Source organism: Anas acuta, chromosome 2 (assembly GCF_963932015.1).
Source record: "Anas acuta chromosome 2, bAnaAcu1.1, whole genome shotgun sequence".
Taxonomy (NCBI): domain Eukaryota; kingdom Metazoa; phylum Chordata; class Aves; order Anseriformes; family Anatidae; genus Anas; species Anas acuta.
In genome coordinates, this window is record NC_088980.1 from 46,754,980 (window position 1) to 46,782,880 (window position 27,901).

The 27,901-nt window shown below is 33.2% G+C and overlaps 1 protein-coding gene across 15 annotated transcripts in view; it reads right to left on the reverse strand.

The window, feature by feature from the left end:
- The window catches only part of ULK4 (unc-51 like kinase 4), a 246,775-nt gene that overhangs the window by 206,378 nt on the left and 12,496 nt on the right, over positions 1-27,901 (reverse strand). For 14 of the 15 annotated variants that reach the window (XR_011093978.1, XR_011093980.1, XR_011093979.1 and 11 more), the window contains exons 8-17: positions 27,772-27,847; positions 27,064-27,159; positions 25,248-25,363; positions 25,050-25,122; positions 23,057-23,156; positions 22,421-22,525; positions 20,638-20,698; positions 18,615-18,796; positions 17,829-17,875; positions 16,948-17,026 (exon numbers count right to left, since the gene is read on the reverse strand). Coding sequence is in view for 11 of the 15 variants with exons in the window: in XM_068674627.1 (XP_068530728.1) it covers positions 16,948-17,026; positions 17,829-17,875; positions 18,615-18,796; positions 20,638-20,698; positions 22,421-22,525; positions 23,057-23,156; positions 25,050-25,122; positions 25,248-25,363; positions 27,064-27,159; positions 27,772-27,847 (935 nt within the window). In the remaining 4 variants the exon portion in view is untranslated. The remainder of the gene's footprint in view (positions 1-16,947; positions 17,027-17,828; positions 17,876-18,614; positions 18,797-20,637; positions 20,699-22,420; positions 22,526-23,056; positions 23,157-25,049; positions 25,123-25,247; positions 25,364-27,063; positions 27,160-27,771; positions 27,848-27,901) is intronic. The other variant, XM_068674629.1, reaches the window with a different exon arrangement.

Sequence of the window (27,901 nt, forward strand, 5' to 3'; positions counted from 1 at the left end):
AATAAATCTATCGGTAGGTTTTAGAGCTTCTAATATATCAGCTGGATAAAGTAGTCAAGTTGGTTCAATTGCAATTTTTTAGTAAATGGTGAACAGGTAATGATAGCATTTTCTCTTTTATTACATTCGCTTTCTATACCTATACAGAATTATTTTTGCTTTTGTGATGAAATATATATATTTTGAGAACTATTTTTACTGTCGAATCAATACCACTGAAGTACTTGAGCACTGTTTTATTAACATGCATTACCCATATTCAGTTAACACCCCTGAAATAGTATTTAGACAACACAGAATTGATTAGCTGTTTGATAACGAGTTGCAGACGACAGACCCAGCAGGCTAACTAGGGACATTAAAGCACCATGATACCTAAGTTAAGATTGTTTGTTTGTTCACATGCAAGACCCGATAAAGAAAATGCAACTCAAATTGTACACCTCTTATAGAGAACCAAGGCAGGCTGTTCAAAATTCTCAGTTTTAATGATGTGTGTCAGCCAGCAGAAATCTAATTTAACACTGATCTTGTTTTTCACCTGTAAGTTTTATTTTCCCAATGAATAGTTAATGCAATGACGTACTAAATACACTTACGTATGCAAGCCTAAAATTTTCAGAATATTATGTTTTATTAAATTAAAAAAAAAAAAAAAATAAGCTTTGCATTTATCAAGCTGTTCCTTTACACACTTTCACTTAATTCTATTCTTCTACCTTACTATTCAGTTAAGTTTTAGAAGAATGTCATTTACATTAAATATACTAGGTTTATCTGCTCTCTTTCTGGTTGTTCATTAAAATTAAGAATTTAAGATTTAAAATTAAGATGAAATCAAGGAACAGTATTTGATGTTGGCAAACAGAAATTGCTGTTTCTTCTTTGCTCTCCCTCAAAATTTTAGGACAAGCCGACTATTATTTTTATTCAAAAGCAATAAGAGGAAGTCATGATATTTCAGCTCCCACTGTTTTCTTATTTCATACTTGAATGAAAGAGCTGTGAAACTGAATTAACAAAATTTAAAGTTATTTACTTCCCTTCCCCATGCACTAGAAAAAAAAAAAAAAAGAAAAAAAAAAAAGCTAGTCAGTGTAATGAATTGAAATTTTCATTAAAAATGGTTTATTGAACAAGAGAGAAGATCTGTATGAAGAAATCTGAGCTATGAGATCCATGGCTGATTTTTGCAAAACTGTTCAATCTTTGTTAAAAAGAAAAAAAAAAGAACTAACTGCATGAGTTTTGATACTGATCATCTTCACATGCTATAATAAATGTATCCACTAGTGGGTAATTCTAGTAACTGTAAACTGATTCATAATAAGAAATGCACAGTTAAATTACCAGAATTTAAAGATGAACAGAATTGTATGGGGGTACTATTACAGAAGGACAGATTATGGAGGATACTCTATATTCTTAAAGTAAATGCTGATGGGCTTGCAAATACAAGCATATATTTACTGTAGTCACATAGTAGTCTCTTTTTCTTTAAGTACCATAGAATCTAACATTTGCCCAATGATTACCCCCTGTTCACTGAACACAGTTGAGTAAATCAAATACATGTATTATCCAAGTGCAGGAAATAGGAGCTCACAGAACATGTCACATACTAAGCAGAAAGCTGGTGCTGTTAACCAAACTTAAGCTCTTCACATGTCCTCTGCAACAGAGGCTATAAAACAGGTGGTCGAGATTCATCATCTGTGTTATAAGGACAATCATATATTTGTGTAAAATAAAATTATGTATTATTGCTATAATTATACAATATAAATATATTTGAACGTATATAAAATATCCTAAAAGGAGGAAGGCAAGCTGTTTCCTTCTCTGTCATGTGCACAGATTACTTCTAGTCCTGACAACATTGATTTGCACCAGATTTAAAATATTCATCCTTTCACTAGGAAAAATATATTAAAATAAATATTTTAATAAAATATTAACAATAAAACTGCTCAAAGACTTTGATACAAGGTTAAAGATTAGTGTGAATTTTAGGTAAATAAGGTTTATTAGCTGGAAAAGCACACAACAGAAGTCAAATTGATATTAATCACATAGCCTGACAAAAAGTCTCATTGCCAGCTAGAGCACATTTTTTCCTTTCAACCTGCACACATTTTCCCTTTCAATGATGTAAGTAGTAATGAACTGCAAGCTCTACAGCATCTGCTAAAGTGTCTTAAATTTAATACATTACTTAGACCTCGTACATCAGCTGTCAAGCTGGATGGATGTAGTATAGTTATAATAATAGAAGAAAGAAGAAAGATTCATATCTGGATAGACAGTCATTACCTTCATTTACAACAATAGTATGTGGAGCTGATACATTAACAGATTCTCAGCCCATTTCAAGCTACTTCTGGAAGTTTCTCTGCAGTTTTAACAGTCCAGAAGTGAGAATTACAACATATTCAAAAAGAGGAGGTATTTTATGCCACTTAAATGTTAAGGTAATGTACAGATTTACAATAATTTTAAGTTTTTAATCTGTTAATATGAATGTCAGCAAGCATTAGTAAGGATTAAAACACCTGTAATTCTGCAAACCCTTACAGAGATAAGAACTGTCTATGCCTGAAGCATAATGGAAATTACTTCTCAGTTCAATCTCTTTTGAGTGAACACACATGTAACACATGCAACCTATGCCACCACAATCTCACTTTCTGTGGAGAACAGCAGTCTCAGCAGGCTGAGAAACTACACCATAGCTGCATTGCCATTAACCAGAATAGAATTACACCACGTACTCATCTTTAAAATGGCACATAAAGGGAAAAAGACAAAAAAAAAAAAAAAAAAAAAAAAAAACCAGACAAACAAAAAAACACACCACAGTGCTCTCTGAATGTTTCAAATATTTTCCCTATCTTCCTCTCACTTAAATATGTAGCTAATACATATTGTACTATTGATAACTGTACTTACACAGGGGTTGGATCCAAACATACCTGTGACAACTACAGTTCAGGGAAAGCTGGTTAAACAACATACTGAAATAAACAAATGGCTTGACTGAAGAGTAGAGTGACAGGACAGAAACAGATACTTTCATCAGATTTTTCTACAGAGTGCAGATTGCAGAGTGCAGAGTACAAGAAGAAAGGGTCTGAGTGAGCGAAATAGTCTGTTTCTGCAAATTTTGTGTTCTGTACAATAAATTAGGTCATGGAACATGGGAGATCAAAGTCAAGTCTGACTCAGACTATGAGCACAGTATTAATACTTTCCAGAATACAGAAAAAACAGAAGCAAATATACAACACATTGCACAATTTATGCAGTAGTATAACACCTCTGGGGAGCAATACGTGTAACATTTTTCCAGGTGAAATACAACACAAAATTAATTCATCATGAAAACTCTCACCTTTTCAACTTTTAGATAACTGCTGTAAGCAGAGGTCTTTGCAGACCAGCAGAGTAGCTAACCAGATGTCCTTATTAGCTCCATGAATATGCTTTGGTACTAACCCAAGATCCCAAAGAGAAACAATCAGACATAAGCAGTAGGAACTAACTTATAACTGCTACATTTACTAGCAAACCAAAAATGCATCCACACACACACACACAAAAAAAAAAAAAAAAAAAAAAAAGAAAAAAGAAAAACACCTGCATACTGGCTTTGGGTATTTGCTTTGTTTAGGGAGAAAAGGCTATTTCTTCTCCTTGTCTTCACAGATGCACCTCAGTTTCAGATGTTCATGAATACATCCATTTTCCACCACCCTTTAAGTTTGAAGATTTTTAATGACAAGAAGTATTGGGTAAAGATGTTTGCTGCAAACAGAAGGAAGGTCCTGTGTTCCTTCTTGCCAAGGGCAAGAATGAAAAGAATTGCTCAAGTGCAAGATGCCCAAGAAGTGAAGGGTCCTTGAATTTAAAAGGATTTCTGCCTTCAAAACTGCTGTCAATGGCACTCAGCTCGAGCTGATTTACATCCAAGGATGTCAACTGAAGCTCTAGAAATCAGACTTCACAGAACAAGATTTGTCAGGAGCATCCAAAGACGAAACTGTTTTTTTTGTGTTTTTTTTTTTCTTTGTTTTCTCTTCCGTTTTGTTTCCCTGTATTTCTCTGCAGGTTTCTACCATTCCAGAAACACAATATTTATAAAAGGTGGGAATGAGTTTTATCGTTTTCATTAACTCTACATGAAATTACTCTAGGTCATCATCTGTTGCTTCTGGACAGCATGGCAGTGTGCCTGTTATCAACTTGATTTAGAAGCCATGCTGATGACACTCTTGAAGGCCCAATGACCATTAATAAAACACCCATGTAGGGGTGTGTAGATTGATTTATTCTGAATAGAATTTTAAATATCTTTTTAAAAATCTACAGACACCGAATATTTGCCATAAATTGTCTTCAAAATAACTTCATTTTACCGATTATTTCAAAAAACCCTTCATTCTGCTCTGTGAAGGTGACAACCAGACCCAACACCATCTGGTTAGAAATTTCTCTTCTCTACAGATTTCTTTACTTTTAAGATGTGCTTCAGACTAATAAAACATTTTTTCCCAGATTATAACTGAAAGGGCTGATATTCAGAGGAAAAGTTAGGATGACAACAAATATACAACTGATCTTGCATAACACTGGGGCTGGTTTGAACATCTTTTAGTGCTGTAATCAGAAAGCAGCAGGAAACATGAAACTATTAGGCTTTCAAGCTACCATCAGTCTGCAATTACTATCACAAAAATTTGTTCTAGCCTAATTGTGCCAATCAAACAAGCATGTGCTGTAGAGGAAGAGGATGGATTTTTTTCTCCTATAACTAGTCTACTATTTCATTAATTTGCAAACTCAAGACTCAAGGATCTTTTTAGGTTCATTCTTCAAGCTACATATTTAGTTGCATGATTTCAATAAGCAAATTACTGAGTTGGTTAATTCAGAAAGAAATTAACTGTATCAGAAATATTAAAACTCAATTCTCAGCTATGTCAAGCTTTAATAAACATGAACTAATAGGAACACAACACAGAACTCCAATATTGTATGACATAACTTTGTAAACGTTATGCAAATAGCATCCAAATTATGCCAGGAAATAGATAACAATCTCACAGATGTGTTTTCCAGAATTAATAGAAAAAGTTGTTTGTTTCATGTCAAGAAGGTTATGCATGAAAAATTTGTCAGTGTGGTCTCTTGCTCACAGTAGGAATGCTAATTTCATGATTCATTTTCTGTACATATTTGATTGTTCTACTGATATTATACCAATGTAAGACCAAAAATATTTCAATTCCAAAAAAAAAGTTATTCTGGCTGAGTTATTTTAATCACAGAACCATCTAGCTCACCTAGCCTTTCATGTCCCATACACATCTCCAATGTATGTGACACATCCACTTACTTATAAAAGGAAAAAAGGGATTGGGGTGCAGAGAAAAAAATAAAATATCACACAATGTAAACAGAACTATTAAAAAAAAAAAGTTCTGCTGGGGATGTCTTTTTGTAATACATAAGATCTTTGCTGTGTACCACTTCCTTAATATATCTGAAATATTTTAGCTAGTTAGAAAAACTGTTTTGACAAAATGTTCCTCTAAGAAATCAAAGAAACTTCCTATTTTCAACCTAGTCATTGGAAATTTACCTTATTTTTTATTCTGTAAAATTCGCCTACAATATGCCACACAAATTTAACAAAAATTGATGCCACAAACAAGGACAAATTCCCTGCACACTGACAGAAATACTAGCGAAAGAACACATCTAATTTAAATCTAAAACACGTCAACAAATGCAGCTCTTTCTGCCCCATGATACACAACCATACAAAACTCCATACTCCTACTTTGCTGTGTTGTATTCATGAAAACTTTGGACAAAATATGTGGTGTTAAGTCCCAAAAGATGTAGCATAAAAAGAAAAAGAAGCATTTAGACAATCCCTTTAGTCCATTTTTCTAACAGAAAACAGTAAAGGCATTGCCTCTTTCCCTGAAACCTCTTACGAAACTTTTATCAAACATACCAAGAGTAAAAAACTTCTTAGACGTATTTTTTGCAAAACTTTTCAAAACATAATAGCAATACAAAAGTAAAAGAAGGGCTGTAGTACTAACTCATTTCTTTTTAATCAGAGAATATATATGAAAATATTTTTAACACACTAAGCATAAAAAAGGTCAGAGACTATTAAGTATCAGAAAAACATCCTCCTAAGCCAAGGAGTTTCTGTTTAAACTTCCTGAGAGTTAATAAAATAAGAAGGGAAGATGCTAAATGGTAGCCTTTATGTAATTAAGTTTAAAGTCAGCCAGCTAAAAGAGAGACATTCGTGAGAAAGCTGGCTCCTTCAGCTGACAGATCTGCTTGCAGCTGTAAGAATTGTTCAGGTATCCCTAATGTATTTTCTACATATAGATTTAGCTGTCTAATTTTAAATACAGAAGAGGGACTACAGTAAGTGTTCAAAAGGCTCTTGAATTTTTGGAATTTATTTCTCTGTGAACCAGCTCTGAGTACCCTCAAGGGTACAGGTTACAAAGACAACTAAAGGTGTATTCCCAAAGGCAACTTACTGGTGAAGTGTCTGACATTTTATTTGTTAACATCACATTCATTTAGGAGAGCTGACAGGCTGAATCTTGTCATCTTCAATGCTGCAGGATAACCACCCTTATACTTTTGTGAAAATAATAGCAAATTAGCTTAAACAGGCTGTACAAAATTTGAATTTACTTTCTCTTTTGAGAAATTAAAGTGTGCATTCTATTTTTCTTGCTTTGTGTATATATGGACAGAGCTGAAAAGGTATAAAAAAAATCACTGAATATTTTTAGTTTAGATTCCCCAAATATAACCAATAAAGGCAAAATTATTCCATGCATATACGGAACAGGACACAAATATGTATTCTAAAACTTCATGAAAGTGATGCCAGAGGAGGGACAAACTGAAACTAGTTCAGCAAAAGCCTACATAGTTCAACAGTCATGAAAAACTCAGCTTCCCACTACATGGTGTGTACATAATAAAGGCAGCTGTCAGATACATGGTACATTTCACATAATCATTATTTTCCTCCGGAAGTAAGTTAACCTAAAACTGCTCATCACTAAAGTATCAAGACAAAAAGGTAAATCCTATTCAAGAATCCTTCAGCTGCTTTCCAAATCAAAGAAGCTTCTAGGTTTTATTCTTTGCAGCCCTCAAAAAGGATGCTTTGCACGAACTAATCCATGAAGCATTACTTTCTTCTCTTACACTTTCTTAAGAATAACCCCTGCACTCAGGCAAAAAAAGAAAGAGGTAAATTTAGGAGTAGAAAAGTTAAAACACATAATTATTTTGAAGTTTTGTATGCAGCTGAATTGAAGGGAAAATAGAAATAATGATGATAGCGTCAACATTGAGTTAACAGCCTAACAAATGTGCTCATCTTACTTTAACAATAACTATTGGGTCAAGCTCTATTTCTCGGTAGATCTTGCACAGTAGAAATTTCTTTGCATATTTCCTGTTCTGAAATACGAAAAAAAATAAATATATATATGCATCTCAATATTTTGAGGCAAGTTTAGTCCTCAGTATACATAATTTCCATTAACATTAAAATCAATTACTGATTCTACAGGTGCCATGGAGGTAAACTCCCTTCAACTGGAGTCACTCACCAGTAAAAGCTAACTGGGAATAATCTAGGACAGATGAATAACCAGCTTAGAAACATGACAACTTATTTTCATACTAGAGAATTTTAGTTATAAGTATAACTTGTACATTATTACTTAGAAAGTAATTATTTTGTAGTGAAAAAGTGCAAATATTACTTTTAAATACAACTGTAAAATATTTCAACTAAGTAGGATTTAAAATTGTATTTCTTGCTGTATGTATTTATGTATGTATGTATGTATTTACAGTGGACAAAATGAAAGAAAAAAAAGTACAGAATGTCATAGAGTAAACACTTTGAACAGCTACATTTTAAACCATATGATTGTTTCATGCTAACAATCTGAGATCTTAAGCTTCAAATACTATATGTAGTGTTAAAAAGTCATTAAAGAAACCCAATTACCTCACAAAAATGCAGTTAACTGCAGCAATATGCAAATAGTAAACTAAGAGAGCAAATGACTAGGTAATATGGAAAAAAAGAAAAGCTTAAAGCACATCAACTGAAACAAGAAACATTTTCTATTTTACAGAAAAATATAGCGGAAAGGGACCCAGAACAACAACAACAAAAAAAAAAAAGTCATGATGTGCTTTAATGCTTTAAGCAGAAATCTCACAGCTTGTGTTGCAAAAATATTACAAAGATTGACAAAGATATCAAATGGTTAGAATCAACAAAAATCTGTGATTGCAGGAATATACTCAGCACATATACTGAAAATAGTCTTACAAGCTGTCTGATGAGACATGAAATGCTTCCATCATTAAAAGCAATTATGAAGAATATTTTTATAGTGTTTCTGATGTCAGACATTATTCTGTTCATAAGCAACTCAAATATGGAGACCTTACATGTGAATTGCCTATCAGTTTTATTGCATACATGCAGAAGACTGAAGGTAATTATTTTTCCACTCCAAGGTGGAAGTAAATTTTAGTGTTTTACTTCCTTCATACCAGTAAGTTTTCTTCTGAGATAGCCAACATAGAAAACTTATACAAATTACTAAATGTAAATTAGTTCCAGCTACAAACATATATGGAAAGAATTCATGATTTCACAAGACAAATCTTTGTCAACCAAAACACAACGATGTTAAGTTGACCAGCTGTCAACTGTTTTGAGATTGTGTTTTGGTTTTGTGAGTGATCGGTTCTAGATACTTTAAAACAAAAAGTACAAGAAACTTAAGGTGAGCCTGAACAATCAATTTCCTTGTGCTGACATCAAATCTGAAATGTGTCTTCAGAGCCTTACAAAAATAGTTTGCTAGCATTTGTTATTTTGATGCACCTATTATCCATGTCAACACTTCTCTGAAATTTGCCAGCTTGCCAGCTTTCCTGTGGAAAGAAGCTTCTTCGTATCATTGCATAATAACTGCTTGAGAGGAGATATCTGATCACATTACACAATGAAACTTGCCCTAATTGCCACATTACACAAGGAAACTTTGCCCCTTTTCAACTTCATGAAGTGGTTTTATTCTTAAACTACAAGATAAGAAAAACATTCCAACATATATTCCCTATAATACTCATCATTTAAGAATAATTCAGACACTTTTAGTAAAGAATCTAAAACTTCAGTACTCTCAAAGAGAGGATGTTGTTTGTTTTTTTTTTATTTAGTCTCATTTCTCCTCAAAAATTATCTTTAAGCTATTTCATAAAGGTTTTGTAGAAGTTAACTAGAACTGAACTTAGTATTCCGGTAAATGCTGATGGTGGGGATGTCCCCCTTCTACCTTAAAACCCAGGCTGATGAAATACAGAGGGGATGGCAGGATGGATTTGGACAAAACCAGACCCTGAGCCACAAACCCTGTAATACCCAACAGAAATCCCACGAGATAGATATTACAAATAAAAGAACAGAAAACAGCAATTATAAAATACTTAGAAATTATAATTAGAAATAGAAAGCCACATCCAGTATTACATAAGTATTTACCTCAAAATACTCAAGAGTCTGATGCTTTCATACCTTTAATTGATACGTGATCATACCTGATTGCCTGAGTATGAAACAAATTATCTTGGTACTCCAAAAGGTAGCAAGAACACAACATGTTTTAATTCAGCTCATTTTTTCCTGAAAAATTAGGTATGTTTAGTGTTCTAAAATTTCAGAAGTAGGGTGTACATATAAATCCACTTGTTTTTGAATATGTCTAACTACACTAACTTTTTTTTTTTTTTTTTAAGAGAATGAGTTAATTTCTCCATCTAGTCCTAGTAAATGAACTGAATGGTGGATAAGTGAACAAATGAAAGAGAAAGGAACACACAAAGATTTACTGACTGTGCAATTTTGACTACGTTTGTCAACATTGACTATGTTGACATTATTTACACAATACCTTTGTGGGTGGGCAGCATTAAAAAAAAAAAGGAGGATACACACTAAGCCATCCATGCCATGTTCTTATTTACTACACACAGATACTAATTCTGAGCCACATACCATAATTTCAGCCACTTCAAGTCCCTGTTATGAGTGCCACCATCAATAGAGCAAGGTTGAGTGCTATTTCCTCCATTGTGCTGGCACAAACATTTGTGTAGCAGTCTGGGTGACAGGACAGATCCAAGTTAAAATGAGCATGATTTAAAAAGAAAAGCTCCTTCAGATTGTTGTCAGCTCCCTATTGATTATTCACCTTAGGATATCAACTGAGAGTGGTGATTCGTTAGTTCAGACTTTTTTGAAATGCCTATTCCTGACACACAAAAAAAGCCAATCTCTGCAAAACAAAGAAATGCAAAACCCAAGTAGCCCAAAGCTCAACATTTACAATATTCAGATATAACATGAAGAGCCCAAAAAATGGTCTTGCTTTAGAGGTGTAAGAATGTAGAGTAAGACACTTCCTCTCTCCACTGCACAGTAGTGTGTGACTTTCAGACATACATACTGGATGGCTGGGAAGCAGAACTAAGTCTAAAAACGTTTAATGGGAAGCTGTTTTCCCTCAACTGCAAAATAGTATCTGGATGCCCAATGACTTCCAAAAGTCTTCACGGGGCTGTGAATTTTGGGTCTGTTTTTCCCCCTAATGTATGTTACCCCTTAATTCTCTGTTTAATAAGCTTCCCTCAGACACACTCAATAATCAAGGTCACAACTGTATTTATGATAGAAGCAGCTGAAGGAGAATACTGATTTGGTGTTTCATAACACCGAGTAGGAGGAATATAAGTTATGCTTAGAATTCTGAATGAAATATTGAAAAGAAAACAGACAAGTCTACCAAATACCTTCTTACCTTCTGGAGATGTGTATATTTATTGACTGAAGAAAAGGATCCTAGGGGCATAGCTCTTTATTATCCCAAAATTACAGACTTGTAGAAGGAAAGAGATTTTTTGCTATAAGAACACATTAAATTGAAGAGTATTGCAAAGAGGTGTATCAGCAGCACTACTGATGTCATTTTAATGGCAAAATGTGCTATTTTATCTTTTGAAAAAAAAAAAACAGAGAAAAATTAAAGGGCTCTATGAAAACAAGCTCAATAAAATGACTTTTACAAGGGTACAACTTTTGCTTTGGTCAGGCAATTAGTCTGAGAAAATTGCAAAAAGTAATTTAATCTTGCAATTAGCAATGTTTTTCAGTTCTCTACCTGGAACTGACAAAAGGTCTTAATATTTTCTCCAGCAATCCAGAATTCCATTGTAAGACAGAAGACAGACTAATTGTCATTAACATTAATTATATTTATATATTCTGTCTTTTCAAATTGGAAGAACTTCTCACACACTCTACGAGTTTTTGCCAGCAGAAGCTAATTTACCTCAGAAGTGTTTATCTTTTACTTGTCTTCCTTAATTTTCAACAATCATTTTATAGCACAACAGACATCTGTGTGTGCAAGTATGTAAGTACTTTTATGCACATATGCCTCCTATACAGCTTCTGATTAGCTTATGCCTACTATCCAAAGATTATTATTTTTAATTAGTATTTTTACATACATGTTATCAGTGTAAATCAAGCAAAGTGCCATTGAAGGAAAAAGACAAGGATACACTGAAATCACAAGCATTTGTGAATAGATTAAAAAATCATTTTACAATAAAAATATCAAAACTAAATAGGTTGAGAATAAATGGTCAAGTGAATACTTTTATTTGGATCTCCTTACAATATAAGTAGTTGTATATAGGGCTAGAAACAGGAGTAATCAATGGGATCAGCCAGAAGCATGCCTTAAAGTTGGCATTCTGTAGGAATTTTAATGAGAACAAACTCTACACATGGAGCAACCAGACTACCTAGAGAAAGAATCCATAAAAGTGAACCTATAATGACGCAGCTGTGATATGAAAGTTGTAGAAAACAACCAGCGAATTGTACTTCAAAAATCATAAACAAAAAGGCATCACTTTGGATGAGGACAAATTAGGAGATTCCATTGCTTTGACAAAGGAAGGGCACTCTAAGCTCAGTGTTACTGAGACATTCTGTCATTCTCCATGGGGTATTAAGTTGGTTAATTTGCCCATGGAATTCTATAAACCAACGTTTTTGCGAAGAAACTTGCAAGTATGAAAACTGTGGCAGGATCTCTGAGCCCTTTGAACTCTCAGCAGAGCAGAGGAATCAGGTCTGTAGGAAAATGGACACAGCTGCCTAAGTCACAATGTGCAACTGGTATTTACAATCAGACAATTAAAAAGAGGTATAGAAAATGACTAGCTTTTTGCCTTGAAAAGGAGGGGCAGAAAGCACCTCAAACAGTAGAGGACGCTGGTCCTGTACCAGACAGAGAAGGACGTTGCTCCCTGACATGAGGGCATTCTGTGAAGTTGATTTATGATCTCCTACTAAAATGAAAGGCAAAGTCTGAAATTTCACATGAGAGTAGCTGTACCTCTAGTAGAAATAGTCACAGAGAGGAAGGAACAATAGCATGAAGAGCACGGAAGGAATTTTTCTGTAAAATCAAGAATAAGCAGATTTTTCTTTCCAAGCATTAGCATTTAGTTCTGTAAGAACCAGTTTCAAATCCTAACTACAAAGATAAATTTCAGCTGTTTTCCTACGATAACTAGGAATAAATAAGAGGAAATTATGTTTCTGATTTGTAAAGGGCGATTCCATGAAGATAATAAAACATAGCCATTGGTAAGTCAGCAAGTAATTGACCTATACAACATCAACAACTACTTCAATTTTTATTGCAACTGTCAGATAGAGGAAATTACACACAAAATGTTTTTGCCTTCAGTGAAAGATTCTGATTCAAAGAAAAATATGCAAGAGTTTAATTTCCCTACTGCATTCTACCATCAGTCTTTTTCTAATCAATTGTATTGTTCTAGAAAACAATTAATTGGAAATAGACTAACTGCAAGTGAATTTACATTAGAATATATTGGGAGATTCAGAATAGATCAGCAGAATCAAGATGTACATAGTTCCACTATTATATCTTTTTGTAGTCTGGTCCAGCAGAGGATGTAGTATTAAATAGCGTTTACTTGTATTTTAGTTTTGTGTTTTAGTGACCTCTGGTGGTTACATATGGAAAAATGTTTTTCACAGATAACCTTAAAGAAAGGGAAAGCCATTAATTCTTCAAAGGGCAATAAACCAAAAACTTTTGGTTTGCAGCAAATGAACATTTATTATAGCATGTGAAATGAGGATGAGGTTTCTTTCTTTCCTAAAGTTTCTCTGCTTTTTCAGGACTCGATGTTGCTATTATTTAACAAACCATTTAAACAACGAAAATAATTAATGGTGCAGTATAAACTTCAAAGGTAGATAAAATGTCCTTAAGTAAATGTATAACTGGATAAAAGACAGGAAACTAAGGGTAGAAATAAAGAACCAAATTTTAACATGAAATAGCCAGCAGTGCTGTCCTGTTTGAGTCTCTTGTAGGTCCCATGCTACATTTACAAATAGCAAAGAAATCACAGAAAAATGGATGAGTAAATAATGGGGTGACAGAACTGCAAAGTCTGTTGGAACAACATAGCTCTGTGATGATGGAGCAATATAAGTAGGAAAGAAAATTTATTGTATGCAGCACAGAACACACATGGTAAAAGTAATTCCAGTCTTGCATTTTCTTGAGTTTTGACTTTTCATACTTGGGAAGAAAATTGTGAGGCTGTAAGAGGGAGTTCCACAAAGAGACCAAGTCTGCCCAACAGTAGCCAGTAGCCAAAAAGCAGACCATATTAGAAGTTACTAAGAACAAAACAGGAAATAAATAGAAAACCAACTACCATTCAAATCACTTATGTATCTATTTTATTAGGAGGATGCAGTCCTCCTAATAAGGTTCTTGATCTTAAAGAGATGAAACTGGGATCTGGAAGAGAACATACGAAGGCAAGAAGGATGAATAAAATTTAAAGAGTTTTGACATGACGAACAACTAACAAAATTAGAACCTGTCTGGAAGAGAGATGACAAAAAAGAAAAAGATAAAGATACCTTGAACACCCCACTATAACTGCTGCAGAGAAGATGAACGTGAAATGCTTGTGCTTCTTGTGCAATGTAAGAACTGGCAGGCCTCAGAATGAGCCTATCAAGGGCAGGTCCAAACAAAGGGACTGACTGCTTCACCCAGCATATAGTTTAGCTATGCAGTTTCTTCCCAAAGGATGTTATGGATGATAAAACATTTAAGAGGGTTCAGAAGATTACAAGACAAATTCAAATACCTGCTTCAGAAAAATCCCAGAGATTCCTATCACGGGAGGTGAAGAACAAGTGTTGGAGAAATAGGAATGCACGCTTGCATTACTCTGTGATTCTCCAGGTTTCCCACATTTGCCTCTGTAGAGATTTGACAATTAGAGAGCCCTTTGGATTGAGGCAGTAGTGCCATTCTTCACTTTGTCTGTAAGGGACTATTTATTTATTTATTTATTTATTTATTTATTTTATTTTTATTTTAAGTAAGACCATCAAAAACAGATCTATTTAGGACTTACAGTTCTGGGGTTGTATGTTACAGACTTCCTAAGAACAGGATCATGCAGTCATTTCACATTATGTTCTGACTAGCTACAGCTTGGTTTTGACATTTCCTAAATCACAGCAGCCATCAAGAAACTTCAGCTGGACTATCAGCTGGTTCATATAAGAGGATAAATTATAGCATTATTTGTTAATACAGTACATAATGTTGTTTAAAATGTGTTTTTTAAAAACAGAAGATAGAAAATTATAAATAATTCCAACTTTTTTAAAAGCATGCAATAGCTGACAATCCACAGGAATGTTCAAACTAGCAATTCTGTTACTTGGAGGGGAAGGGAAGCAGGAATCACGACTGTAGAGATCAGAAGTTACAAAAATTCTACTAAAGACATGAAAACATTGGAATTAATTTTTTTTGATAATTATTTTCCTCATACTAATATGGTAAGCATTCTAAAATATTTTTTTTAAATTAAAACATATTATGAAAAAAACTGCAAATAATTCACTACAGCAAGCAGAACGGATGCTGTTTGAACTGTATTAAAATTCAGTTTTGTTAATTTTAAAAACCACAATTTTCCTAATTAATGCATATGAAAATTGATTTTAATTCATAGAAGAATGATAATGAGAATTTTCTTTTCTAGTCCTTCAGTTTAAGTGGGTCACTGGTCTCAGATTTAACTTGCTTTTTGAAGTACATGTATATTCCTAAAAAATGCTAAATTAATTCTGTGAATGATTTTATGTTCATATGAAAAACACAAAACTTGAAACATTTTGAATAAAACCATATAATAGTTCAATGCAAAGCAGCATTAGTCTATTGCTTTTACATTGTCAAAGCAGACTAGAATATACAGTGTCGAGCACAAACAACATATTGAATCACAGAATACTGTCTATGGTGGAAACTGTGACTGCCAGTCAGCTCAGTTTTGTTTGTTTTTTTTACCGGAATTTTAAAAGTTAGCCATCCTTTCCTGGCTTTCCCCACTTTGTAACTTTATAAAAGACATCCCCCTCTCCCCCCCCAGAAAAAATAATAGAAATTATGTTTTGAGAGCAGCTTTCACTACAGAATTTAAATGTCATTCAACATCACAAGATGGCCATAATCATTCTAGATAATGAAATGACAAGGTGCACTATTTTTTCATTAAAGGAAAAAAACAGAGAGGCCCACAACAGCAGAAAGATCCCTTTTTTTTTTTTTTTTGGCAATTCAGCTATTATCCAGTAACATTTTCCTATGTGCCAGATCTGCACAATATGAAGACACATGACCTCACTGTTCTCTATCTCCCTGAGGAGGAGAAGCACAGAAGCTGATGCCGGTCTCTGCTCCCTGGTCACTAATGAGAGGACATGAGGGAACAGCACAAAGCAGCACCAGGGGAGGTTCAGACTGAACCTGAGGAAAAATGTCTCTACCATGAGGGTGGTCAAACGCTGGAACAGGCTTGCTGGAAAAGTGGTTAATGCCCAAAGCCTGTCATTGTTGAAGAGGCATTTAGACAATGCCCTCAGTAACATGCTTTAACTCTTGGTTAGCCCTGAAGTGGTCATGCAGTTGGACATGATCTTCACACGTCTCTTCCAGTTGAATTATTCTATTCTGTATTTGCAAAGTGTGTTAGCATATTTGCAAAGTGAGTTTAGCAGTTGTGTTTCCTCACATTCAAATACCTGCTATACCTCATGAAGTAGAAACGATGTCAACCTCACAGCTTAAACAGATATTGAATAGCAAATACTATTAAGTTTATGAAATATGTGTATGTATCACACACAAAAAAGGATGGTAAGATCATTTTAATTTCTGTTTAAATCAAATCAGTTGCACAGAATGAAAAACGAACAAACAATTCAAAATATTTTTCTTCTCCAAAGAAAGTTACTTGCTTCTTCAATTGTGCACATTCTTCAAGAATTGTGAGCAACCTCAAACAAGTTCCACCTCAATAAATTTTTGTAGAAGGAAAATGATTTCTAAGAAGCAATTGTATTATTATAACAATTATATTTCAGGATAACCAAATAAGTCAACTTTTTTTCTTCTTACGCCCATACAAAAGTATGACAGTGACTACTTGATTTTTCTGAAGAGAAATATAGGCTAGAGCTTTATCTTTTTGGGTGGTTCTGCCAGAGTTTAGTAAAGATTGCAATAACTACATAGAATAAACACAGAAGTTTACATATTTAATTATATTTCCATTTTCATATAAGGGGAAAAATAAAGCTGTGAAAAACTGACAGTCATAAACAATGTTAAACTTATTAACTGTGTTAAAAAAAAATAAATGGAAAGTTACCTCAGAAACAGGTACATTTTCTCTGAGTTCAGATGTGTGTAATGCCAGTAAAGCAATCACCCGAGCAACTTTAGCACGTCTGCATATGAAATACATTTTTTGTAGATGAAGAAAAACTACTTCAAAAATACCACAAAACAATCGTCTTGCTGCTTATATTTTACAGATTACTAAGGAAAGGAAATATTTGAAGTGCTATTTACAGCTCAAAAGTTATTTTTATTTCAATTTTTATGCCAAATTATTTCGGTATTTCAGATTCATTTATCAAATTCATGCAAAAATGTATGTTTTTTTTCCTTCAGCAGTGAAAAAATTTAGATTCTTTGTTACAGCCTTAGTAGTAAGTCATGCTCCCATTCAGTTTTCTTAAAATAGAGGAAACCCCCAAGAGATCATTTTAAACTTTTTAGCATGACTGACAAAACAAAACAAACAAACAACAAAAAAAAGTAGGTATCAGCAAATCAGCTTTATGTGTTTCATTAAAGAAAAAATGTTAGGAGTATTAACATTTACTAAACAAGCAGCAGAGGGCACTATCACCTTCAAATATTTCTGACAAACATTTTAAAAACCTATCCTTACAGGTATTTTACTACTATTACAGTATGGCTTAGTTTATCAAATATTGTTGCTTAAAATCACTGAATAAAACAAGTTAAATAACTTTTAGAAAAAAATTTAGACATTTAATATAGTAAGTCTGGCAAAAAAGCGGCATGTTAACTCAATTAACTGAATTAACTGAAATTAACTGAAAGACTTTAATATTATATACACACTGCCAGTCAAGCAGTTTGAAAAACCAAAAAACTCTGAAAGAATCACTGACAATCCCATATTTGAAAAAAAAAATATTTAAAATAATTGTTACTTACATATCCCAGTTGGCGGCTGCACGCAGCTGCTGTATTAACACTGGAAACTATCGTTTAAAGAAGAAGATAAACATTAATGATTTTCAGTGATCTGACAGAACCTGATGTTTAAAAAAACTCACAATACTAGTAACTATTTAAAAATGTATTTGGATAGCATTTGCAAAAAATATTATAGATAAAGACTATAGATATTGTCCAAACACATCAATTACCAATAAAAATGCTGAGAGTAAAAGAATATTTTTCTCTCTCTATATATATATATATATTTTTTTTTTAATTGCTAAATGTATAAGTTTGAGAAAAATATTTTTTCTTTGTGCATACAACTATGCAGAGGAAAAAATGATGCTTTCATCTACAAATACAGATTATCATACAGTATTAACCAGCAAGTATTTAGGAAATTAAATTTAATTTTGTGAGAATGGACAGCAATAGTTGGGAAATGCTAAAAAATAGATTGATTTTACAGCCACTTAAAAAATAACTAGATAATTATATCCTCATTTCTAAAATGTTCTGTTAATTAGCATTTCAGTTACTGAATTATTGTAATAATAATAAATAAGAATTGTACAATGACAATGGAATACAGCAATTTCCAACAGTTCTCCTTTAGGAAAACTTACATGGAATTCAATAATGTTTTAATTGTTTTGTACTTAATTGGTCATATTGTTTGTCATTACACCAATAGTTTCTTGAAATATTACTAAATGAAGCTGATTTTTGTTACAATGGCAAGCATGTAAACCATGTTGATTCCTTCAGCGCTTTTACCAGCTGAGAGTTAACTAGCCGACTTGCAACTTCCTTGTGGACAGCCACAGTACACAGGTAATAGAGTAAATTCAGTTTAGAACGTGCTGCTCCTGCATTTTTCTCAGTGGAATCAAGCAATGAAGATGCTTGTTGCAAGAAGTCATTCCAGTCCACGTCTTTCATAGACGATAACTTCTCAGCTAACCATAAGAAACAAGTAAATAAAGATTACAGAAATCAAAAAAGAAATAATACGTACAAAGCATAAAAAGATAATAAAAACCTTGAGACATTTTTGAAAGTGCAACCCTCCCAAGTCCCTGGTCTTTAAGTAAACATTCTACTTTTTTCTAAATATAGGGCCAGTGTTTTTGACCTTAATCATTACTAATTCTTAAAAACTAAGTGCAGTTTCATTACAGCAATATTGAGGTAAAAACTAATCAAAGTCAGAAAAATCACCAAAGAATCAATTGCAACAAACTTTATTTTTTTTTAATATATTATTAAATAAATATTCATACAGATAGATATCTATCTGGTTAAGCTGTAAGAGTTATCAGAATATTGATAACTTGAAGAGGAACACAAGTAAACAGCCACTAGGATGATTAGCATAAGTGTTGTAGTTCAGCACAGCAATCATTGTATGGCAATTGAGAATTTTCCAAGGGCTAACTTCAGTCCGTTTTAGTAATCATATATCCCCTCAGTTTTGGCTAGCTTTTTACTACCAACTTATCTGACTCCAAAACAGAAAAGAGCATGGCTATATTTTAAACCTGTCTTACACTTAAGTAGCACACTGACTAATAAAGACAATTAAAATTTACATCAGTGAAGGTGAAAAGCAGTTTGAATTTCAGGCATTTATTTCTTTTTTTCTTTCCTCCATATTGCCTTTAATGATAAGGACGAACTGTTGATAAACAGTACCAAATTTGCTATCTTCAAAAAACAAACCAGGAACAAAACAAAAAAAAAAAAAAAAAGAAAAAGCTACAACCCTAAAAGCATTACAACCACAAAAAATACTCTTCCATATTAAATAAATATACACAATAGCAGACAAACATCAGAATATCAGACTGATATTGGACTGATATTGTAGGTACTTAAATGTAAAATTAAATAAAATACCATCTCCTCAGGTTCCTGAGTCTGATCATTTTTGCCTAGGACATAAGCCAAATTCAAGATTTTTTCTTTTACTGCAATCTTAAGTGTAGTAACTATCAAATTTCTTCAACAAATTTGTAACTATCAAACAACAAATTAACTCTCCAAAATACATACTGTATAGAAAGAAAAGGGGAACTTTGACATCTAGGAAGAGGTGCTATCTGAATTCTACAAGTACTTGCCTGATGTCCCCTTTCAAGCACAGTACACCCTAACAGTACTTCCTTAAATAGACAAGAGATTTCATTCCAAAGAAAGAAATGGTACAGTCATGACAATGTGCAGCCTTTTGTTTTCAGAAATAACAGACTTGCTAGAGGTTAAAAACACTACAAAAACAAACAAAAACACCCACAAATCTATGCTATCCACTGGGAACGTTTCACAATTATATGTGGGACTGCCAAGTATTATAGCTTATCAACACTGCACATTTTAACATCCTGTTTTCATTTGCTTCTTTAACTTCGTCAAGTTTTAGTCCATTTGGCTGAATATCTCAATTAAAATCTTTTTTTTTTTTTTTTTTTTACAAAAAATATTAAAAGGAAAGAATCTGTCTTTCCCATGCTAAAAAAAAAGTAAAATAAATTGTTGGCTGTCTTATTTTAAATCTTTTGAGCATCAGCTTGTAATTGAAAAGTGCAAAAGAAAAAGAAAGGGTATATGTAACTATTACCACTTGAAAATTCTACTCGTTTTTGTTCTAGCTAAAAAGATAACATTTGCAACTTTGGCTTTGAAAAAAACAATTGAGTTCTCCCCATGAGAACTTATAATCTACAAAGGGAGGCTAGTCTTAGGATAGTTACATCATCATGTGCAGAACATAGAAGACTTAACCTCAGCAGAGCCATACCTGAATATGCTGGTATAGATAAAGTTTTCAAGTCAAATCTAACTGGCACTTGCTTCATTATCTGTAAAAGCAAAACACACACATCACAACTAGTTTTAATGCATTTCTAGAAGTCTTTCAGCAATTGAACATGGAAACATGAATGTGAAACAAAGATACAGGATGGCTGTACAAATCACTGCTCATTACTGAGCTGTTTTCCATTATTTCCCACTATGCATTTCTTTCAAGCAGATATATGAGATTTAACTCCACGTTTTGAGTACAGTTGTTAGCATTTCCATTTAAATACTTGGTTTTATTTAACAGAAATATAAAAACATTGATTTTAAGTTTACATTTTTACCTTTCGTCTACACAGAAGAATACTCAAAGCTATATAAAGGATCTAGTCTGATACACAGCTGAAAGCTCACAAAAAGTTTAAGAAAGAAAGAAAAATAAAAGAAGGTTTTCAGTTCCACAGATCAGCAAAACACAGGGAAATTTTACAACATAAGCTGATATTTCAGCTTTTACATTTCTGCCAGCATCTAGTCAATCCATTTACAGGAGATTAAATTGCAAACTCTTCAGCATTACCAGGTGTCAGTGTCATCCATTAATGTGAAGATTGCAAAGTCTGCAGTGACTCTGATTACATGCCCATGGAATTTAGAGGGATACTTTGCATTAATTCTGAACCTAGGATTCCATGGTAAAGAAATTAGTCTGCATGTACACTTCCCCCCAGTCTCATCTCTTACAATTGTAGTCAGAAGAGAAGCAGTGAAGGGTTAAGGCTTCATGTCTAAGCCCTGAGGCAGGACTGTGAATTCACAGAGGTGGCATTCAAATGTTTCATTACCTTTGAAATTCTCCATTGGCGGCCACCCAACCCAAACACAGTATTATTGGGTAGTTTTTCTGTCCAGCTATGCAAGAATTTGAGTGTGTTAAGAATTCCATTAAAACAAACAAAAACACAGTTATACTAAAACAACGGGTATAAGAATTTTCTACTGAGCTAATCACTTCCAATGAAAAGTGTTACAGTCCTGCATCTCCCACTTACTGAGTCAAGTTACCAAAATAATAGATGTAGTACAAGAGAGTCTCTAACCTATCATTCCTTCTACCAATACTGCACAGGGACCTACAGGTGCATGTTACACTGTGATTGCAGTGCAGAACTAATTCTTTTTTGGCTTTCCCTTTGCTGTCAAACAAGCGTCAGTCTCCACTCAAGAGACTCATCACAAACAGTTTTCAAGTTACAATCCGTAAGACAGAAATTGGATGGATATTTCTTACAACTTCAAGTCTTCTTTTCCAGAAAAGTTCATGCGTATTAGAAATATTACCATGACCTTCATAACCTTACAGAGTAACAGAAGTTATTTAGAAGTTATACTTCTAAACTAGATGGCTTCATGGACAGCTTTGTTTTTAGCACACCAAAACACAATGAGCCTTGTGTTCATTTAAGTAATAATAAGAAAGCAAGTTATCAGAAAACAAATCTACAAAAGCACTGAACACAGCATTTAGTAGATTCCATTTCTTGTAAACCATGAATATTACTATTCAATCCCAAAATAATTCTGTCCTCCAAACTAGCAATACAATAGGGTTACAAAAGAATGCCAAAAACTTGCACGAGAGCTTTCCAGATGACGAGGTGGAACTGCTTTAGAGCAAGAGTTATAAAATACAGGAAAGGAGTTTCACCCTGATTACAGATTTATCTACAAAAATAGCCTCACCCACAAGTTCCTGAATCTTATATTTCATTTTGCCATACCTTTGGATTGTCAATGATTGGTGTCACGATAAGATCAGATTCAGTGTAAATGAGCTCTTTCAATGTTGACTCCATATCCTGCTGACTTGAGCACCTATTTTTATCCTAGAACAAGAACAAAGGTTTTTGAAATACTTTTGCACAAAAGAAGAAGATATGTTTATTGCCACAATATTTCATTTAAATGTTATACCACGGAGTTTGGCCATGTAAATTCTATAATTAAAATTGCTTTTTATTCATATAGTAGTAAATAAGGCCTCCCAACCAAAAATTATGATAAACACACATGTGTGAGAAACAGTCACAGGTCCACAAAAAGCTTGCTTGCAAACTAAGCTTAAAAAAGTAGATGGGACAGTAGATAAGACAGAATTACCTTCTACTATGCATGGGGAATAAAAAAAAAAAAAAAAAAGGAAGACAAAGTATCTTGATTAACTCCTACAACTGGAGTTCTGCAAACTATTTTCTTTTTTCTTTAAATTTGCACACTAAAGGAACTACTACTGTATGAATTACTTTTCCATTATAACTATAGAATGGGGAAGAAGTAGTTTGTCTTTGTTACAGACTCAAGGCTATAATTCTAACTGTGATGATACCTCCATCTCTCAGTATTATTTTCCTACTCACCTTTGTCAAGCATGAATCTCTTTCATGAGAATTTTGGACTGGGGCAGTAGTAACATCACTTACTTCTACTGTAATGCTGGTTCTAGGAGTAGGACGAGAACTAAAAAGAGACAAAAATTGTGATTTATTTTGTTGTTATTAATTTTCTCCTGACTGCCAAATCTTTGTAAGCTGGTGGAAATGAAAAACTGTCTCATTTTCATATACGAGTGTGAAGCAGGCTTGTTTTTTAATTTCTTTAAAAATCCTGTCTACTAATTAGAAAACAAAGAGCGACCAGAACACTGTAGTTGTGCAATTTTAATCAAGCTGCTAGCGAACTCTTTTGCGGTAGAATACATTTAAATTTTATATGTTTAAAATCAACTTTAGAATTATTAAAATTAGCAGGTCAAGAAACACTGATTTATTTGACACCTTTAAATGAGAAGACATTTGCAGAATCTTAATTTGCAGAAAGTAGTATACATATTCAGTTGCAAATCAGGTTTTTTGATTAGAAAAAGCAACTAAACTAAAAGTACAATCACAAGACAAAATTAAAGATACTCATTGAAATCAAAGATCAAATGACTAACATAGATCCCATTTTTAACCTTATTTTGTCTTATGTATTTTGGACAGTAACTTAAATTTAATAGGCAAAAGGAAGTGGTGCCTAAATATCTGGTTGGTGGTGCCTAATGGATCTGGTTGGAAGTTTAAACAGTTTCACTTCCTAAATCAAAAAAACATGATTTCTACCTAGGAGGCAGAACAAATTATTCTAGGTTCCCATATCAATCATTTATCAAACATTTTTTCCAAAACTAATTTGCTTTTATATACATTTGAAAGACAGAAAGTCTTTCCTATTTTTCCAGTTCTCAGTTTGTTTCTCGGGTAAAACAAGACAAGAAATCAGTGAATCAAACTACTTGACCTATTCCCTTTTCACATGTATAAGAAGCTATGGCTGTCAAAAGCTGATTAACCACCCTGACAGTTGAATAAATTCTGGTGCCAAGTGACATGACAGGAACTTCCTTACACTTCAATGCTTTAAGGTTGAAGAAATTCAATCATTCAAGCAAAGAGTAGAAACAGAATTAAAAATTCTACATATTGCCTTTCTTCTTTTTATTATGAAAAATAAGTGTACTCACCATAAATAAAATATATTGGTCTTAAAAGTACACTTTTGGATTATATGGTTTTATATCAAGTGTTTGTACTACCATTGCAGTCTGTCTTCTCAGCAAATTAAGGCAAATGACAAGTGACATTCTGAATTGCTAAAAGTATGTTTTTATCTCATTTTTACATTTTTCCATCATAGCCGAGTAATAATACTTTATTAAACCAACTGAAATAACCGGAAAAGTATCATGCATAAAAGCTCTATTTCAGGTTACATAAGAATCTTGAAAGAGTGTTTTATTTTAAACAGAAATATTTCTGCCTGATGAGGACAAGAATTAAACCTTTTTTTTTATTATTATTATTATTTTTGTAGAGCCTGCTTGGCTTGTAAATTAGTACAAGTTTCAGAATCACACCGCAGGTGAAATGTATCACTTAAATCAATCACGATTTTTTATTTAATACCTATAGCACTACTTAGTAAATACCAACAGCTTGTGATAAAGAGCCACAGGCAGAATTTCTTAATGCATCTTGAGATGAACATTTATTCTTTCACATCTAAAGTAACTGTATTAAAAACACATTCTCCTGTCTAAACAAAGAAAGAAGTTCTAAATGGAGTCTTCTGTTTAGGCAAACACATGAGAAAGAACCAATTTCATAAAGCCAAAACATTGCTTTAACCATACACCTTGTTTTAACTGGTATTCAAGTGCACCTTAATATTAAATTGTTGATAGAAAATTCAAAAGGATACAAGGAAACACTGTAAGAAAACATCACAAACAGAATAATAAAGTATCTGAATAGACAGGGGAAAAAAAACAGACTTTCAAGGGCCTTCTAACTATTGCTTTGATTTTCATACCTGAGAAGAAATATGGATTCATTTAATTCACCATCAACTACATTTTTGGGGCGCAGCTCAGCTGGATTTTCTACTGAAAGAGAACATGAAGTCATACTTGAAGTTAGGAAGAAACAAAACACAGGAAATAAGCATGTTGGTAAGACTGACAAAATTCACAGGACACATAATGATTCAAAATAACATAACAAATATTACCTATTTTGAAGGAATTGCTTTGTAGCTTAATATCCACTGTAGAAGATGACAGATTTTTATAAGCTCCTTCTGGCTCCTTGGTATTCCAAGACACAGATGATACTGCGTCCTCATTGCTGTTTAATAGGAAATATTAATTATATAACTTAAAAAAAGAAATCAGATGGATCATATCTGTTTTTATTGGAATTATTAACATGCAATTTAACTGTCATTCTCATAGATCAGCATCCTATTGTAATATGTGTTATAAAAACTTTTTATACTAGTAAAGGCAAGAATGAAAAATAAGTTTCTGGCAAGTGACTTAGAGAATTTATTTTTGAATTTAGTAAATAAATTTATACCCCAAAATAATAGAGCTGTAAAGAAGTATTAAGAGCTTTAGAGACCTTTCAATTTTCACAGAAAGAAGTTACAACTGCCGTATAATGAAGCAGGCTTAATAATGAAGTTTATAACCTAGATTAAGGTCAATAAAAACTACCTTTTTTAGCTTTTGCTTAAGGATTGACCTGGCAATTAATTGCACTTTTTGTTTCTTTATACCTGCCCTATTCACACGGAACTGGGTCATAAAACTTTCATCTTCACGAAGGGTTTCCAGAATATCTAATATTAATCTCTACCATATTGTGAAAAAAAATGGGCCTCATATTTGGAAAGGAAAAAGTAGACAACTTCTTTTCCATGTCAAGCCCATGTCCTAGGCTTGCCAGATTTGCCAATTAGTGCATATCTCTGTATATTTCAGAAGCATTAGGAGACCATCAAGAGTAAGGTCAAAAGATTATTCTGTTCCTCTGAGAATTCCTCAAAGAGAAACACTGTGGTGGAGGTTGACCTAAGTCTCACTAATATGTTGAAGAAGTTCTGACTTTGTGGTATGAACTTGAAATCTGGATTTATTACCTGCCTGTTTGGAGAAAGTAGTAATGAAATGAAAAGACAAAGAGCAGCATTCCAAATAAGAATAAACATTAGTAACAAAAGTGCTGCAGCACTGGTACCACAAATAGGTATTGAACAATGCAAGAGAGAATTTAAAAATAGATAAAACACAAAAGCATTCAGCATTCTAAAATAAAACTATTTTCACAGGAGTTCCCTGGATGGAACCTAAAGTATCATTCAAATATTTATAACTACGGATCATTAAAACACACCATAATTGGAAATTAAAAAATTAAAAGCAGCAAGATAATGGACATTTGAGGAAGCTTATTTAATGTATAAGCCTGTTTTCATAAAAGGGTTGGGTGTTTCTGCATATATAAGAGTATTATAGATTTAAAAAGAAAATATTAGATTAATGCTTTACTCTATAAACTCTATAATGCTTTACTCTATAAACAAGAAATATGGGTTAGCTGCATTTGCAAGGCTGAAATGAATCTACATGTATATGGATTGTTTTTATGATTAAGCTTAGAACATCACAAAACCTAACAAAACCTTCAATAAAAGAGATAAAATTGACTCATAAGGTTCTAGAAAGGCTTTTGAAGAACAGTATTACAAGTCAAATTACCAAGCACCTTTGTTATATGAAAAATGAAAATAAATAGAAATGTTAATACATTCTAGGGAGAAAGGACTATTGAAAGCAACAGGTACTATAATACACTAATAGGATAATGCAATTGCTAAGGCTCCCAGATTGTTCGTTGGATGGAGTAACATTTCATTCATCAATTAGTTGTCAATGTGAAAATTCTAAGCAAAATTCAAAGATTGAAATACTCACAGGAAAACAAAACAAAAAAGTAAAAATATTGGTTCACTTGTATGCTACATCTGTTTGCACACTCAGTACCTTAAGCTTGGTCCCTGGCTGTCTGCAGAATCACCATCGCAGTGGCCAAGAGAGCCTTTCCAGAATGGGTGCTGCAACAGGTCTGTCCAATTCAACCTATTGAAAAGCAACAAACAAACTGAAAAAACAACAGCAAAGTAGAGCTAAAAAGACAGATAGCAGGCTAGGTTTAGTATCACTGGGTTCAGTGAAGCAACTAATCCCTTTGAGTTGTATTTGGACAGCAAAAAAATTTTCTTATATGAGAAACTTTTTGCCTCAATTGAAATGCCTCATTCACACAACACAGAGGGATGATGTTAAGACTGAAAGAGACCGTTTGGCCAATCCCAAAATTTAAATTATTTGAACTACCCTGCAAATGATAATCTTACATTATACAGCAATTAAGACTTAACACCTATAAATCAAAGCCTTATTTAATAGATGAGCCCATTGCTCTGGAATAGCAAAGACATCTAGTTTAAAAAGCTACCCATCATCCCTGTTATAATTATGTATTTAGCACCACCTACAAAACCACAAAGCTATATTTAATCAGAACGGTCCGTATATCTTTGCATTAAAAAGTGTAATTTGTTCTTTCATGAGGGTTAAAATTATTTTTGCATTGTTGCATACAGAACAGTATATGTGTAGTACCATAGCAGTGTTTTTTCTCCAGAGGTGAAAAGACAATGTAAACAACTCATCAATTAGACACTTTACCTCTTTTGAGGATCCTTTTGAAGCAAGCCATCAAGTAAACTAATGAACTCTGCAGAAGGTTTCTGGGAAGCAGAACCTGCAAACACATAAGGTAAGGATTGGGTACCAAAACCAACTGTCAACTCTGATA